This window comes from Populus trichocarpa, chromosome 17 (genome assembly GCF_000002775.5).
Source record: "Populus trichocarpa isolate Nisqually-1 chromosome 17, P.trichocarpa_v4.1, whole genome shotgun sequence".
In the NCBI taxonomy this organism is placed as follows: Eukaryota; Viridiplantae; Streptophyta; class Magnoliopsida; order Malpighiales; family Salicaceae; genus Populus; species Populus trichocarpa.
Genome location: NC_037301.2, coordinates 13,275,938 through 13,289,965, shown reverse-complemented (window position 1 = coordinate 13,289,965; position 14,028 = coordinate 13,275,938). Strand labels below are relative to the sequence as shown.

At 32.9% G+C, this 14,028-nt stretch overlaps 2 protein-coding genes and 1 pseudogene across 2 annotated transcripts; 1 reads left to right on the top strand and 2 right to left on the bottom strand.

Moving 5' to 3' along the window:
• Positions 1-682: 682 nt before the first annotated feature.
• On the top strand, positions 683-7,937 carry LOC18106637 (protein TIC 40, chloroplastic). Its single transcript, XM_006372510.3, has 14 exons — positions 683-1,078; positions 1,239-1,335; positions 1,473-1,530; positions 1,623-1,640; positions 2,424-2,703; positions 3,017-3,123; positions 3,205-3,277; positions 4,459-4,534; positions 4,809-4,849; positions 5,358-5,403; positions 5,920-6,014; positions 6,850-6,953; positions 7,026-7,073; positions 7,566-7,937. The coding sequence occupies exons 1-14, from the start codon at positions 856-858 to the stop codon at positions 7,605-7,607; spliced, it is 1,308 nt and encodes a 435-aa protein (XP_006372572.3). The 5' UTR covers positions 683-855; the 3' UTR covers positions 7,608-7,937.
• A 39-nt stretch (positions 7,938-7,976) lies between these two features.
• Positions 7,977-9,266, bottom strand: LOC18106638 (psbQ-like protein 3, chloroplastic). Its single transcript, XM_006372512.3, has 2 exons — positions 8,518-9,266; positions 7,977-8,264 (listed from the first exon to the last, which is right to left on the bottom strand). The coding sequence occupies exons 1-2, from the start codon at positions 8,998-9,000 to the stop codon at positions 8,169-8,171; spliced, it is 579 nt and encodes a 192-aa protein (XP_006372574.2). The 5' UTR covers positions 9,001-9,266; the 3' UTR covers positions 7,977-8,168.
• A 1,251-nt stretch (positions 9,267-10,517) lies between these two features.
• On the bottom strand, positions 10,518-12,318 carry LOC18106639 (uncharacterized; annotated as a pseudogene).
• Positions 12,319-14,028: the final 1,710 nt, after the last annotated feature.

Genomic DNA, 14,028 nt, shown 5'->3' with positions numbered 1-14,028 from the left:
CTAGAATCTGTGCCTGGTACAATGGACGAGGAATAGGCTTGAATCTTTTTTTTGAAGTCCTAGCAATGCTAGGTAGCGTTTGTTACTAGTATACGAATAATTTTTTTAAAAAAATGTTTTTATTTAAAAATATATAAAAATATTTTTTAATATCATTATATTAAAATTATTAAAAAATATCAATTTAACAAAACACACCCAAAAACAAACTGCAATGAAAACAAAAAGTTATGTGTTTTTTGTTTTTTATTTAAAATAATAAAAATTCAAGTTATTGTATAAATATATTTTTTTTATTTTTTTTGTATTAATATTAATCAAATACAATCTTAGGTCCATTTATCCTTCCTATTATAGAAATAAATCTATCTTATATCTTTTTTTTTAAATCTTTTCAACCAAAAACATATTCATCTCAATTTCTGCTATATCTTCTCTTATCCCAAGAGCCATGACATTAATCATACACAGTCGAGATAATTCCACAATTTGTATTTATAATGTGTTTAATACATAATATTTTTTAAAAATATATTTTACTTGAAAATTAATTATTTTATTATTATTATTTATGATATCCACTCATTAACATTATAAAAATCATTAAAAAATGGAAGCTGACGCACTTTTAAACAGGTTTGTAGGTCTCGGTTTTGGATCAAACCAATTTAACTGGCCTGGGCTCAACCCAAACCGTGCCGGGTTTGACAAAATTAGCTTCATTTTCCCTTCCACTCTTGTCTCTTCCTCTCGTCGTTGAAACCACACAGACCAGAGTGAAATCACTTCTGCCACTTCTTCATGCTCTAATTCTCTGGTTTAGGGTTTTAGAAATCAAAATCCAAACCCCGAAACATGGAAAACCCTAGATTGTCTCTACTCTCTTCTTCTTCACCTAAATTAGTTATGGGATACCCAACTTCACTCAAAAACCCTACCACCCCTAAATTCTCCATATCCACAACCAGACCCTCACTTCCGTTCCCTCACAGAACTTCCAAAACTGTCACTCATACTTCAAGAATTTCCATTTCTGCCCTTTCCCAATCTCATGGTCCCCGTAGAACCTCAAAAAATGGTAACTTTCAGCCCCTCAATTACTAATTAACATCAAAGTCTCTTCCTTTTGTGATTTTACCTGTAGGGTTATTTTTATCTTGTGTTAAAGTTTGTTTCTTTTAATGATTTTGGCTGTTGGGTTTTGCTAAGTTTGTGCTGTAATGTGATACGGAAATTAGGGAGTGAATATTTTGCTAGCATTTCGTCATCAAGTGGACAACAGACGGCTTCTGTTGGAGTTAATCCACAGTCAGTGTCGCCACCGCCTTCACAAATGTAATGAATTCTCTTTCTAGCATTTAGCATCTCAGATTTTTAGCTAGCTTTGCATTGGCTTACCCTAGTTATATGGGTGTTCTTTGTTTTTATGTGTGGATGGATGTTTATTTTGTTTCTTGATTGTGTGTTTGTAGAGGATCGCCACTGTTTTGGGTTGGAGTTGGTGTTGCGTTGTCAGCAATTTTTTCATGGGTGAGAATCACTGTTTTATATGTACTTTTATCCGTTTGTTATTTATTTTTTGTTCTTTGTTGTATTAACATTGTGTTTTATTAAATGTACAGGTGGCTACACGGTTAAAGGTGAGTTCTTATCTCCTGCAAGGTACAAATGTCTGTGTGTTTTGCTGAATTTTCTGGTCTTCTTGCTGAGCAACTATGCAATGGAATGATGGGGGTTGGTGCTTTCTTTTGTAGGTGGATAATTAGTACTTCAGATTTGTTCTAGTTTCTCAACCCAGTGTTTTCTTCTAACTTGTCTTTGTCAATGATTTGCTCTAATTTGTAGTTTCAAATTTTTGAGTAATTAAATTTGACTTGATTCAATTTTCATGGATAAGTGAAGCTTCTGGTGAGTTAGTTTTTTTCTAGTACCTACTGCCCGCTATAGAAATCATGTGTCTCAGTTCCTAGAGGAGAGATGTTATAAAAATAACTGCATCTTACGGGATCTCCTTTTCAAAAACTAGAGGACCTTTGACCTCAATGCGGGCATTTCCATTGAAACTGGTGGTACACTTTGACCTCAGTTAGAGGACCTTCACATTCTACCTTCGACCTCAATTCTACTAGTGGCATGCTTTACATTCTACCTTCACTTGTTCCTTTCTAAACTTCTTTGGCTTATTTCAAGACAACTGCTCCTTCCCTGTATACACAACATTTTGGCTTAGCATATATCATTTCCAGGCAAACAGTATCATCTTTGCAACTCAATCAATTAACTTTGCAAATAATTTAACTAGTCATTCTAATCTATTTTGCATGCATCTTTATCAGTCCAAGTTTCACCTCTTTGTTTAGAGATAGCTATAAACATTCCATATTTAACTTAAGTTATTTCTTTATGCTCATCTTTTCTTTCAGAATTATGCCATGCAACAAGCTTTCAAATCTTTGACAGAGCAGATGAATGCACAAAATAACCAATTCAATCCCGCATTTTCTGCAAGGTCACCTTTTCCATTTTCTCCACCACCAGCATCACAGCCTGCAACCTCACCTTTTCAAACTGCTTCTCAACCTGCAGTCACAGTAGATATTCCTGCCACAAAAGTAGAAGCAGCTCCAGAAACTGATGCTAGGAAGGAAAAGGAAACTGATACTCTAGAGGAAAGAGAGATAAAGGAGGAGCCAAGGAAATTCGGTATGACAGAATCTTTGGTTGTGAGTCCTTATGCTGTTTAGGGGTTGCTATTTGGCTGATTGACGACTGATAATTGGCTACTGAGAAATATTGAATTTCCCTACTATTTCTATTTCCTTTCCTTCCTTTTTCCCTGTTCATGTTCCTCTATTCCCTTCTCTGTTTGCTCCACTCATGCACAACTATAACTTCAAAACTGAACATACCTTAAGAAATGCTAAACTTCTATTGCTCAATTTAGTACTGGGCACTTGCTTATAAGATTTTTAGAAATGTTCTCCATAAGAAAGTGTAATGCAGCTCCTACTTGCAGCTTTTGTGGATGTTTCTCCTGAAGAAACCTCGCTGAACACTCCTTTTTCAAGTGTTGAAGATGTCATCGATACAAGCTCATCCAAGGATGTTCAGTTTGCGAAGGAAGTAAGTCTTTATTGTTGAAACTTAATGTCTCTATTCTATATTAAACTTTTTCAGATGTAATTATTTCAATACTGTATGCAGGCCTCTCAAAATGGAGCTGCTTTTAAGCAGGGCCCAAGTGCTTCCGAGCCTTCCGAGGGTTCTCAATCTAGTCGTAAGTAAAAAAGACAACTAAAACTACTCATTGTCCCGTGCATTGAGATACACAACTTATCTTGCCATTTCTTCTTTGCAGTTCACATATGTTACTTTTATGTATTCTTACTATTTTTTTCTAATCATGAAACCAGGAATTCATGGACTTATGAAGTCAACTTGTAATATCTATTAGTGTTTTGGTATTCTGGTTCTATTAGAGAATAATAAATCATATCTTGAGACCTCACCTAATAGCTTAAGATTTTGGGTTAAATTGGTTCTATGACATGGTATCAGAGCTTTGATAACCAAGCGATTACGAGTTCGAATCTCACCATCCTCATTTATTTGATAAAAAAAATTAAACACAAGGTAGTGTGGGCATGTGCAAGTTTCAAGCCCAAAGGGCTTTCACTTGAGGGTCTTCAGAAATGTTTGTTAGAAGAAAATAGGAGACTGGGTTGGATAAGAGGCTAGCAGAAGATACAAAACTTAAAAGCGTTTATGATGCAAAGATCAATATCCATTTTTAAAAGGAAATATGCAATTAATAAAAATCCTTAGCAGGTGTTGGTATGATTTTAAAGCCTGTTTGAACATGTAGTGTGACTATTCAAGATTAACCTCTTAGGAATTTCATTGTTTGTTTTAGTGCGCTAATGATTTTCAGTTGCATATAATGTAATTGCTTGCATTTCCATGGTATTGCTATATGCATGTGTATAGGGAATCGTCCATTCAGATCCAATAGTTGTGTAGAGAATCATCCATTTACACCAACTGTATTAGCTCATCATGTCCTGTTCTTGATAAGTGATATAATTGTTGTGTAGAGAATCATCCATTTATGTCCAACTGTATTAGCTCATCATGTCACGCTGCTCTTGATAAGTGATATAATTGTTGTGTAGAGAATCATCCATTTACATCCAACTGTATTAGCTCATCATGTCACACTGCTCTTGATAAGTGATATGAATGAAGCAATTTCTCACTCAGAGCTGTATGGAGTTGTAGTTTAAGGATGATTTCAGGCGGGAACATGGAAGCATGTTCTAATTTGATGTTCTGTAGCCTTTGACTTTTCTCACATGACACTGTGTGCTTGATTGCTATTTATGGCCTTAATTCCCATTCAGTATTCTCTGATATTAAAAAAAAAAAAAGCTTTCTGAGTTGATATTTATTCATGGACAGAAAAGGCAGGATCTTTATCCGTGGAAGCTTTGGAGAAAATGATGGACGATCCAACAGTGCAAAAGATGGTTTATCCGTAATATAGCTTCTTTTCCTCAAAACAAAATCATTTTGTGCTTTCCTTAGTGTTGTAAATTCATTGTGCTGCTGTTCCATTCTCCTGGAATTTCTTTATTTGCAATTAACTTCAGTGACCATGTTAGTTCTCTTCTTGCTCTTCTTTCATATAAACATATGGTGGGCCTTACTTTTTTGTTTGTCTGAATTACTTATGGTTAATTACCCTGTAAAATTAGATGGTCCATTTCATGTTTTCTTTTTATAGTTTGATTCTTCTCATATCCTTGCAGGTATTTACCCGAGGAAATGAGGAACCCTACCACCTTCAAATGTAAGTCAAACCTTCATTGATGTATATTCTCTTGAGAAGGCTTACTTTGGATGTAGTATTTGAGAATCTTGTAAATATATTGCATTATAGACCATAGTTTTTTGTTGTTTAACATGGTATCAAAATCATCAGTGTTTAAGTGAATGCTTAAATATGTAGTGCACAATTTGTGTAGGTAGTGGGAATTCAAGTTCATTGCATGTCCTTTCTTTGTGGATGTGATTTGCTATCATTATCAGGTCAATCATTTCGCATGTAATGTATTTTCAATTTAGATGTTTGCATAGCTTTTGTTTTTCTGAGGGGGGTGGGGTGGGGATCTTGAGTTGGTTGTCTTTCTTCATGGTTCACTGCTATTTTGTATTACTTTTGTTGATGCAGCCAATAGCCTGGCTTTGTTTTTCCTATCCAAATGCAAAATTCATTAATTTTAGCAACTCTAGATTAAGTGTGAATATCTTTTGACACATTTTGGTTTTCTGTGCTGTGCACTATGACTATGTAATAGGGATGCTGCAAAATCCACAATACCGACAACAATTGGAAGAAATGCTGTAAGCACTTGTTCCAGCTCTTTTACAGTTAATTTTGTTTGATGATGCTTAATGTTGACAGCGTGTTTTGACCTTGATGATATTTGCGCCTTATGTTTTAATTCTTTCATAGTATATGAAAGCGTGGTGTGCCGAGGAAATTTATGAATATATCATTAACCATTATGAGATGCTATTGTGCTAATTTCTATTTTTCTCACTGATATTTCAAATCTATCTGGATTGGGGATTTCAAGGCATTTACATTCAGGTTTCTGAATGATATTTTAAACCCGTTTGCTTTACGCTTTGATTTCAGAAATTTCTGCATGCAGTCCCTTCACATCAGATATGTGTCAATAGTTTGTGTGGAGTTATTTTTCCAGTTGTATTGGATGTTCTGTTATTATAATTTTTTATTCTTTTTTTCTTAATGTTCAGCAAGGTGCTTTTCTACTGAAGTTTTATTATAAGCATAGCCCAATGAAGAGCCAGTTTTTCATGGATCCAACTTCATTTGCTGTATTTTTTTTCCAGAAATAATATGAGTGGAAGCAGTGAATGGGACAGCCGGATGGTGGATTCTTTAAAAAATTTTGATCTCAGCAGTCCTGAGGTTAAGCAGCAATTTGGTGAGTTTGGCATTGATTGTTTCTGCTATATGTTTCATCTTTCAAATGTTTATGATTATAATTTGAGAACATTAATTTATTGGATTGTTGTTTGCCTTCTTGCTACCATTCTTATATTTCTTTTTTTTTTATAAGGGATTTTATGAACTTGGTTGTTAAAATCTTTTGGCTGCTATGCTGGCATATTTAGGCTTGATCTGCTCAATTTGGCCCCAGTACATTCTCTTAGCTTGATCTGCTCAATGAAGAGTGATTTAATGAATTTTGATGTTCTCCAATAATTTCATAAATGATATCATAAATTTTTCCAGGAATTTTTATTACTCATTTTCTTTTTTCATCTCATCATTGTATCTGCTCTTTCCCTACTCGAGCTTGACATGCATTACCAGTATTGTCCTGAACTTGATTGTTCATTTCAGTGGACGCAACAGGTTATCTCCAAATTTGCATTTAACAGAGGTGCCAGACTGAATTGATTGCATAATGAAACGCATGGATTAGGAATAAATAAATAATGATGAAAGAACATTTCATGATTAACAAGAGTTTTGGCTCTAATAGCATGAAGTTTTTGTGCACTGGTAAAATAGCTGGGTTATGATTTCTGGGAGTGCCTCTTGTTAGTTAATCAATGGTTAAGATGCGAAGGTTTATAAATCCACCTATGTTCAGGACTCAGCTTGCCCTAAACTGCTGCATGATTTATGCTGGATGTACTTGGAACTTGTTCAACTTTTGTTTTCAGATTCTAATTTTACATTTGATACCGATAATATGAAAATCACCTTTCGTTTTCTTATTGTGTGGTTTTCTGGTCATTTGTGTTTTGCAGATCAGATTGGCCTTACACCTGAAGAAGTCATCTCAAAAATCATGGCCAATCCTGATGTTGCCCTGGCATTTCAAAATCCTAGAGTTCAACAAGCCATTATGGAGGTATATTGCAACTGACTTACAATTAATTTTATGAAATCTAACCATCTTTGTAATATTTTGGCCATTTTGCAGTGTTCACAGAACCCACTAAGCATTGCCAAATATCAGAATGACAAGGAGGTATAACCTTCCTCTTCTTATCTCATACATGCTTCATCAATTATAGAAAATTGTTTGTCGCTGTAATTACATTATTAATCTACTAGTTTTGGTCTTTTGAAATGTCAACTTTCTACCTGGAGGACTACATTGCCTTTTGGTCTATTATTATGTGTTGTATTGTATTTGTGTCCAGCAAGTACCTCATCGGCGTGAATTATTTCAAGGTTAATTTACTTGAAGACCTCAGATAGTTTTCCAAAATAACTGCAAACAACATTCTCCTGTAAAATGGTTTTCCTCACCTTTGATTGATAACTTCCTCCCTTTTTTATAACCAAGTCAACCACAACTCCAAACATACTTTAGCTGTGTTCTCCTATTCTTTCACAGTGCGTATTCATTTGTTACTCAAAGAAACACCTCGGGCTTATAGGTTTTAAGTTGTATCAATTGAATAGCTCTCTGAAATATCTGAACTGGAGAACTTGGGATGTTTTCTTCTCCATGCAGGTTATGGATGTCTTCAACAAAATATCAGAAATATTGGGATGACCAGCAGACCTTAATCTCATCATTCTTGGAACAACCATGGTTTCCTGGGAAAGACAAATTGGTGGATTTTCCGTACGGCCAATAGAGGCAATTTCCTTCTAGAGTTTCTGCAAGTGATATTCTGGAAGTGTTCAAATTTTGTATAATCACCACTTCTTGAATTTTTATCAGATAGGGCATAGTTTTGCTTTAAAATTTGGAAAGGTTTTGGAAAGATCTTGTAAAATAAACCACCCTAGAATACCATTGCTACTTTTTAAAGCGCTTGTATGTGGGGCGAATAAAAATTCAATAAACTTCCAGAAATCTAGACGAGTGAACGTTCTCAGATCTTCCATGCTCCTGATGTTTCAGTTGTGTCTATCGCGGTAATCTGAATCAAATTTTTTTATTAAATGATAGTTGCAAACCAGCAAATGAAATCATGCACTGAAAAATGGCTGAAGTTCTTATCAAAGTAAAAAGTAAAAGGGCTACGACATCATACACCGAGTTCCGGTCATAAGGTATGATCTCAGCTTCTTTGATCAACAGGGAGGTGGGGCAAGCACCATTTGGAGATCATATCCTAGACAAGATATGATCATAGGACGCAACAATATTTTCGTAGCATTGCCACACAAGTGAAACATCTTTCTCTCTTACTGCATAGTCTAGCTGCAAAATTTCCATAAATTCAACATTGTCAGCTCCAGGAGCAGTATTGTTTCTAATAACAAAAGGGTATAAGACGAATTTAAATCATGAGTAACAAATTAGCTAAAAAAGTTCTAGTAACCAATGTTCAAGGCGTCCAACTGAATAAACCAATTGTCACCATTAAGTTCATGAAAATCTAATAACAGTGCCAAAAAATTCATTCTAGAAAAGATCCTCAATACATGAAAAAAAGGGCGTTAAAAGTACTTACTTTGGTTACATTGTTGAAGAGATTGGCATATAGGGTCCTCAGTTGAGTCCTGTCCTTTCCAGGTTTGCTTTCAATTACAGCATAAAGATCCAGCTTCAAGTTTGAAGAGCGCCTTCTAAGCACTTTCTGTGCTTCTTTCCAAGATTGTGACCCTAACAGATCTTTCAGTTGCAACAAAGATTGTTCGTAGTCTCTGACTCCGCTCTCAGCTTCTTCAACTGATCTTCGATCAGGAGTTGCAAACTTGAATTCTAGTCCATTTGCAATATCTTGACTAAACATTGCTTCCTTTACCAATACAATTGTTGCCACTGCTGCTATTGCTCCTATTCTTCTACTTATATTAGACCTCAGGACCTTGTGGGGCATATGACCCTTGGACTGAAAGGTAGGTTTTAGGCACCAAGTGAATATTGGGGGATTGTGGGTTACATTTTGTACTGAGACTAATGATCTTAATGCCATCCTTGATCCTTTCAACATCTATAAGACCATCTGTTGGTTTATGCATCAAAAGGTTAGGGCTCAGCTGACAAGGCTAAAGAAAGGATGGATGAACAGTTCTATCATTGCTTCATTAGTTGGCTAAACTGAGATGAGACTAGAAACTGATGGAAACTGGCAAGTGTAGTCGCTTCTCTTCTTAGTGTTGCTAAAACGTTATCCAGTTCAGATTTTGAAGAAGAGAGGAAGAGTGAGCAAAGGAAAGGCAGAGATAATGTCTTTTGTGGCCATGTTTTTGTATCCTTGAGCTGAATTGGTTTTCTGTCCTTTAGTCTAGTAGTCTATTCTATTGTTTATCATTACTATGAAAAGAGAGAAATTACATTTACTATCCTAAAACTTTAGTCAACAAATGTTAAAAAAAGTATTAAGATCACGTAAGTGTTTTTAAAGAACCAAAAAAAAAAATTGAGTGTTGAGTTAAATTTTGATTAATTTTATAATATAAAAAAAAATTAAGTAATAAAAAGATAATATTGATCTAGTTAAGTTGAGTCAACTCATAAAACCTCTGATATGATATTTAAAATCAGAATAATCTTATAAAAAAATAAAATAAAAAATTCAATTATAAATTTTTTAAAAAAAAAATCCATGTGAACCCGATTCCATGTTCAAATATACAACCCAAAAGGCTAAGATAATCATGATAAATAAGATATTGAGGGATAAAAATTAAAAAGAAAGTTCCAATAAAAAATGATTATAAACAAAATAAATAGCAATAAAAAAATAAAGATTAAATCCAAAATAAGCAAAAAAAAAAAACAAAATATGAGGTATTAATTAAAAAAATAAATTTAAAGATTATTTTAAAAAAAACATAAAAAAAGTTATTAATAAAAAAATAAAAAAATAAAAAGAATAAAATCAGATGTGTAGGCCTAGTAAAATAGGCCAAGTGCTTGACCCATTAAGAAAATACTGCGAATAAGCTTTTATTTTAAGTTAATGAAGACAATTGAGTTATTGTTCGCTCCATTCTTTAATAAAAAAAAAAAACAACGGGTGGCCTGAAAAAATAAGATTTTTTTTTTAATTTATTTTTTACTCAAAACACCTAGTAATTTTTAGAAAAAAATTTACATTAAAAGATATCAATCAACTAGTATATCAATTAAAATTAAATTCTGCAGTTGTTTGTTAGATATTGCTAAAGTAGTAGAATAATTAATCTCCACAACGGGAGGAGGGACAAAGTACTACAAACGACTTCACAAGAATCATGGAGAAGTTCATATCCCATAACACAAACCATTGAAGCAATTAAATGAAAATAATAATAATAATAATAACAAAATGTAAATTAATAGCCGTTTATGCATCCATAACAAATTAACCAAAGAATTTGGCTTAAAATGTAAAAAAGCTAATTAAAATACTTCAGAATTAATAAACATAATCTAAAGATAGAGTACTTGTTCCTTTAAAAGGTTTTAACCACACACATGCAGCTGATTTTTGCTTGAATGATTAGCTTATTGTCCACAAGATAATCATTTGATCTGTTCTTGAGACCACTCAAGTGACAAAGATTCAGGACTTTTCATCCAATCACTTGCATCTTCAAACCATCCATCACCTACAAAAGAGATAATTTCTAGTCATTTCCCAGCAGAAAGAATAATGTTTCTGCTTCTAAAATGAATGATGGAGCTGATTTACTAACCTTTCTTCTCAATATGGTTGTCTTTGATTTGATCCATTATTCTGAGTGTAAACTCTACATAAGTTGACTGTGGATTTGTTTTTGAATCATCTAAGCTTAAATAAAGAAATAGGTTCTCTTCTTTGTTTGAACCCTCCTTGGAACTGAGTCTTAATTTCCTAAATTAAAAAAAGATTGTGCAAAAAATAGCTAGTCAAGAATTTAATCAAAGACAAAGGATATATAACTATGAAAATAATAATAATAATAATAATAATAAACGTATGTACCATTTAATTCCTTTAACATCAAAAACATCAGAGACATATTCAGTATTATATAATGAAAAGTTGTCGATCTTCCATGTAAACAGACTGTTTTCAGGTTCTTTCACGAACGAAAGACTCTCCCCTTTATGTGTATTGTTGAGAACAAAAACCTCCACTCCAAGTATGATGCAGTCATTGACAAGGTATCCATTGGAAATTTCTTTCAGGTCATCATGTGATACTATGTCAGTGAAACTCCACTCGCTCATCATGTTATGATAACGCCTTTCAACAAGAGAATCTGGGGCCAAATTAATATGTTTTTGTCATGCTAATTAATAAAGCAAAAGAAAGCGGAAAACATGCTTGGAGAATGGTGAAACATGGCTGAATGATTTCAAGGTACCTTCAATGACCAAATATCTATCTCGGATTTGATCATACAGGAAAAAGCTAGCCTTAACGTTGACATCACAGCCTAGAGGCATATCATCTCTTTCTACCATTGCCAAGCGAAGAGATATGCTGTCATTATCACCTCCTTCTCCGTGGGGATAGAGAACCAATTGCCTGTAAAAAAAGAAAACAATAACATCAGTTTCCTTATCTACAGGAAGAAGATGATGATGGAGGGTATAGGATATATGGTACGTTTGGGTACGTAGAACTAACCATTTATAGCCACCTGCTTCAAAGGCATTTGTTACGTATTGTTCTATTTCTGTACTCTCTCAAAGTGTGGAGAAGGACTCAATTTTAGACAAATAATGAGATGGTGGGAGTTTTCTAAATTCTTGCTTTTCTGCAATGTCTAGAAGAGAAGTATTAGAGCATGCCAACGTAAAAATTCAAAGAAAAAAGCAATATTTTAAGACAATAAATAACAAATCACTCGGTATATCAAGTTAGAATAAAAAAGATTGAAAGCATCTTCAACCTAAGAAATAATTTTATATTAACTCTTTAATAAATAAAATAAAAGGGATAAAGTAAATATTTACCTCCTTCTGAGCCACCATATATTCCATTTACTATAATATCGAACGCGATACGACATATTGAGAAGGTTACCATTGCTAGCAGAAAATATATCACCATGGGAATCACTCTAAGCAACAAGATTGGCCCTGCCACAACGAAAACAGTAGCCACAACAATCCCCCCACCATGATCATCACTATATACTAACATTGTAACAATATTCATAAGCTTCATTCATCTTGTTGATAATAAATTTGATCTCATGCATCAGAAAAAGAAAAGAAAAGAGAATATATACATACCATAATCGCTGTACATGAGGTCAACGACAAGATTGTGTAGGCTACCACACTGGCTGTTCATGAGGTCAATGGGAGCATCGTATAGGCTGTCTTCCATCTTATTCAACAAGTAAATCTTGCCTGTTACCACGTCAGGAATTTCTCCAAGCAGTAGAACAGGCAAAACCACTGAATTCTGAGGAGAGTATTAGAGCAAATAATGGCGGCTTAGGTCAGGAATCTCTCTATATATATATTTACATCATACGTCGGTTCCCTATGTCATCTATGATTCTTTCGAAAATAAGAATTCTACAGTCAATCTAACAATGCCATGCTATAATTTGGTTAAATTTCTAAATCAAGTCATTGAGTTTGTCTAAAAAGTTAAGAGTTTTTTCCTTTTTATTATAGAAAAAAATAGTGTCTACAAGCCGAATTTTTCATTAGTATTTTTTTTTTAGGAGGAAATATAAAGGCAAAACATTGAATAGTGCTCTGAATAGATAACAATCTTATTTTAAAGAAGTGTAGTAATTTTATACAAGATTTGATATGACTCCTGTAATTAATCAGATTGATATAGTTATTGTTTATATAAGATTTGATTTGAATAGAGAATAATCAAATTATAAAATAATATTTAATCTAGTTTGTATAATTAATCAGATTAGAAAATCACAATTCATCACGTCAACATTTATGATAAGAATCCATCCATCCCAGACTCCATTGGCCAAAGAAATTGCGTTGGATTTTCCTTCATTAATTCAGGCAATTAGGTAGATTAGATTCCTTATAATCGATTATCCACCACTATCGTAAATCTAATCCAAATAGTTAACATTTATTTGTCTTATATTAGGAATCAAGTTTGAAATTAACTTCTATTACACTAAGATGCACCTGAATCCAACTATTATCCTAAATACACCATTCTCTAAGTTATTTTATTGTGTAACCAAAGCATTAAAAAATAGAAAAGCCCTTGATCATAGTTTTTTTTTAGAGTATTTAAATAATTTCACTATGCATTTAAAATGTGAAGTAAAATGTGAAAGGATTGATTTGTCTCCGATCAATATGATAATAATAAATATATCTTGTTAAAGAGACTGTTTTATCCCTAATAGTTAGTTAAATAATTTTGTTTGGAAAAAATAAAATAATTATTTTATTATTTTAATTCATAATAATTTGTGTCGAGGTGTATAATGAAACACTAAAGGATTTAAGTTTTTTTTTTTTTGAAATTGTGCTGTAGCATAGAAAAAAACACTGTGGTCACTAAATTTTTAAATTTTGACCATGTCGTCTGCTTTAGTTTTATTTGTTTTTAAAAAAGAAAACAATTGCACGGGGGAGGGCTTTTTTTCATGAGCCAAGGCCTTGCTTGGTAGTCTAGGCCTAGTAGGGCTGGCCTTGCAAGCCTAAGCATCCATGTGCGTTTGAGTTTGATTCTTTTGGTCCACTATATTGTTTTTTTTTTTTTTTTGGAATGTTTTTTTTAAGTAAAATTATTGTAGTGATCTTTAAAAAAACATTAGTTATGCCATTATTTTTAAATTAAATTAAAGTATTTTATTTTAATATTAAAAATCATTTTATGAATTATTATATCTAAACCTGATATACAAAGTCTTTTTAAAAAAAATGTTTATAAGTTTTCAATAAAAATCAAATATCTATTTTATTTTTTTTGGTCAATTTTTTATATAATTTTATCAAATTAATTATTATATATATAATAGTGGATAAATTATCAAGACATGATTTTTTATTGAAACTTGTTCTATATCATAATAAGTTTTAGTTTGAAAAATCATAT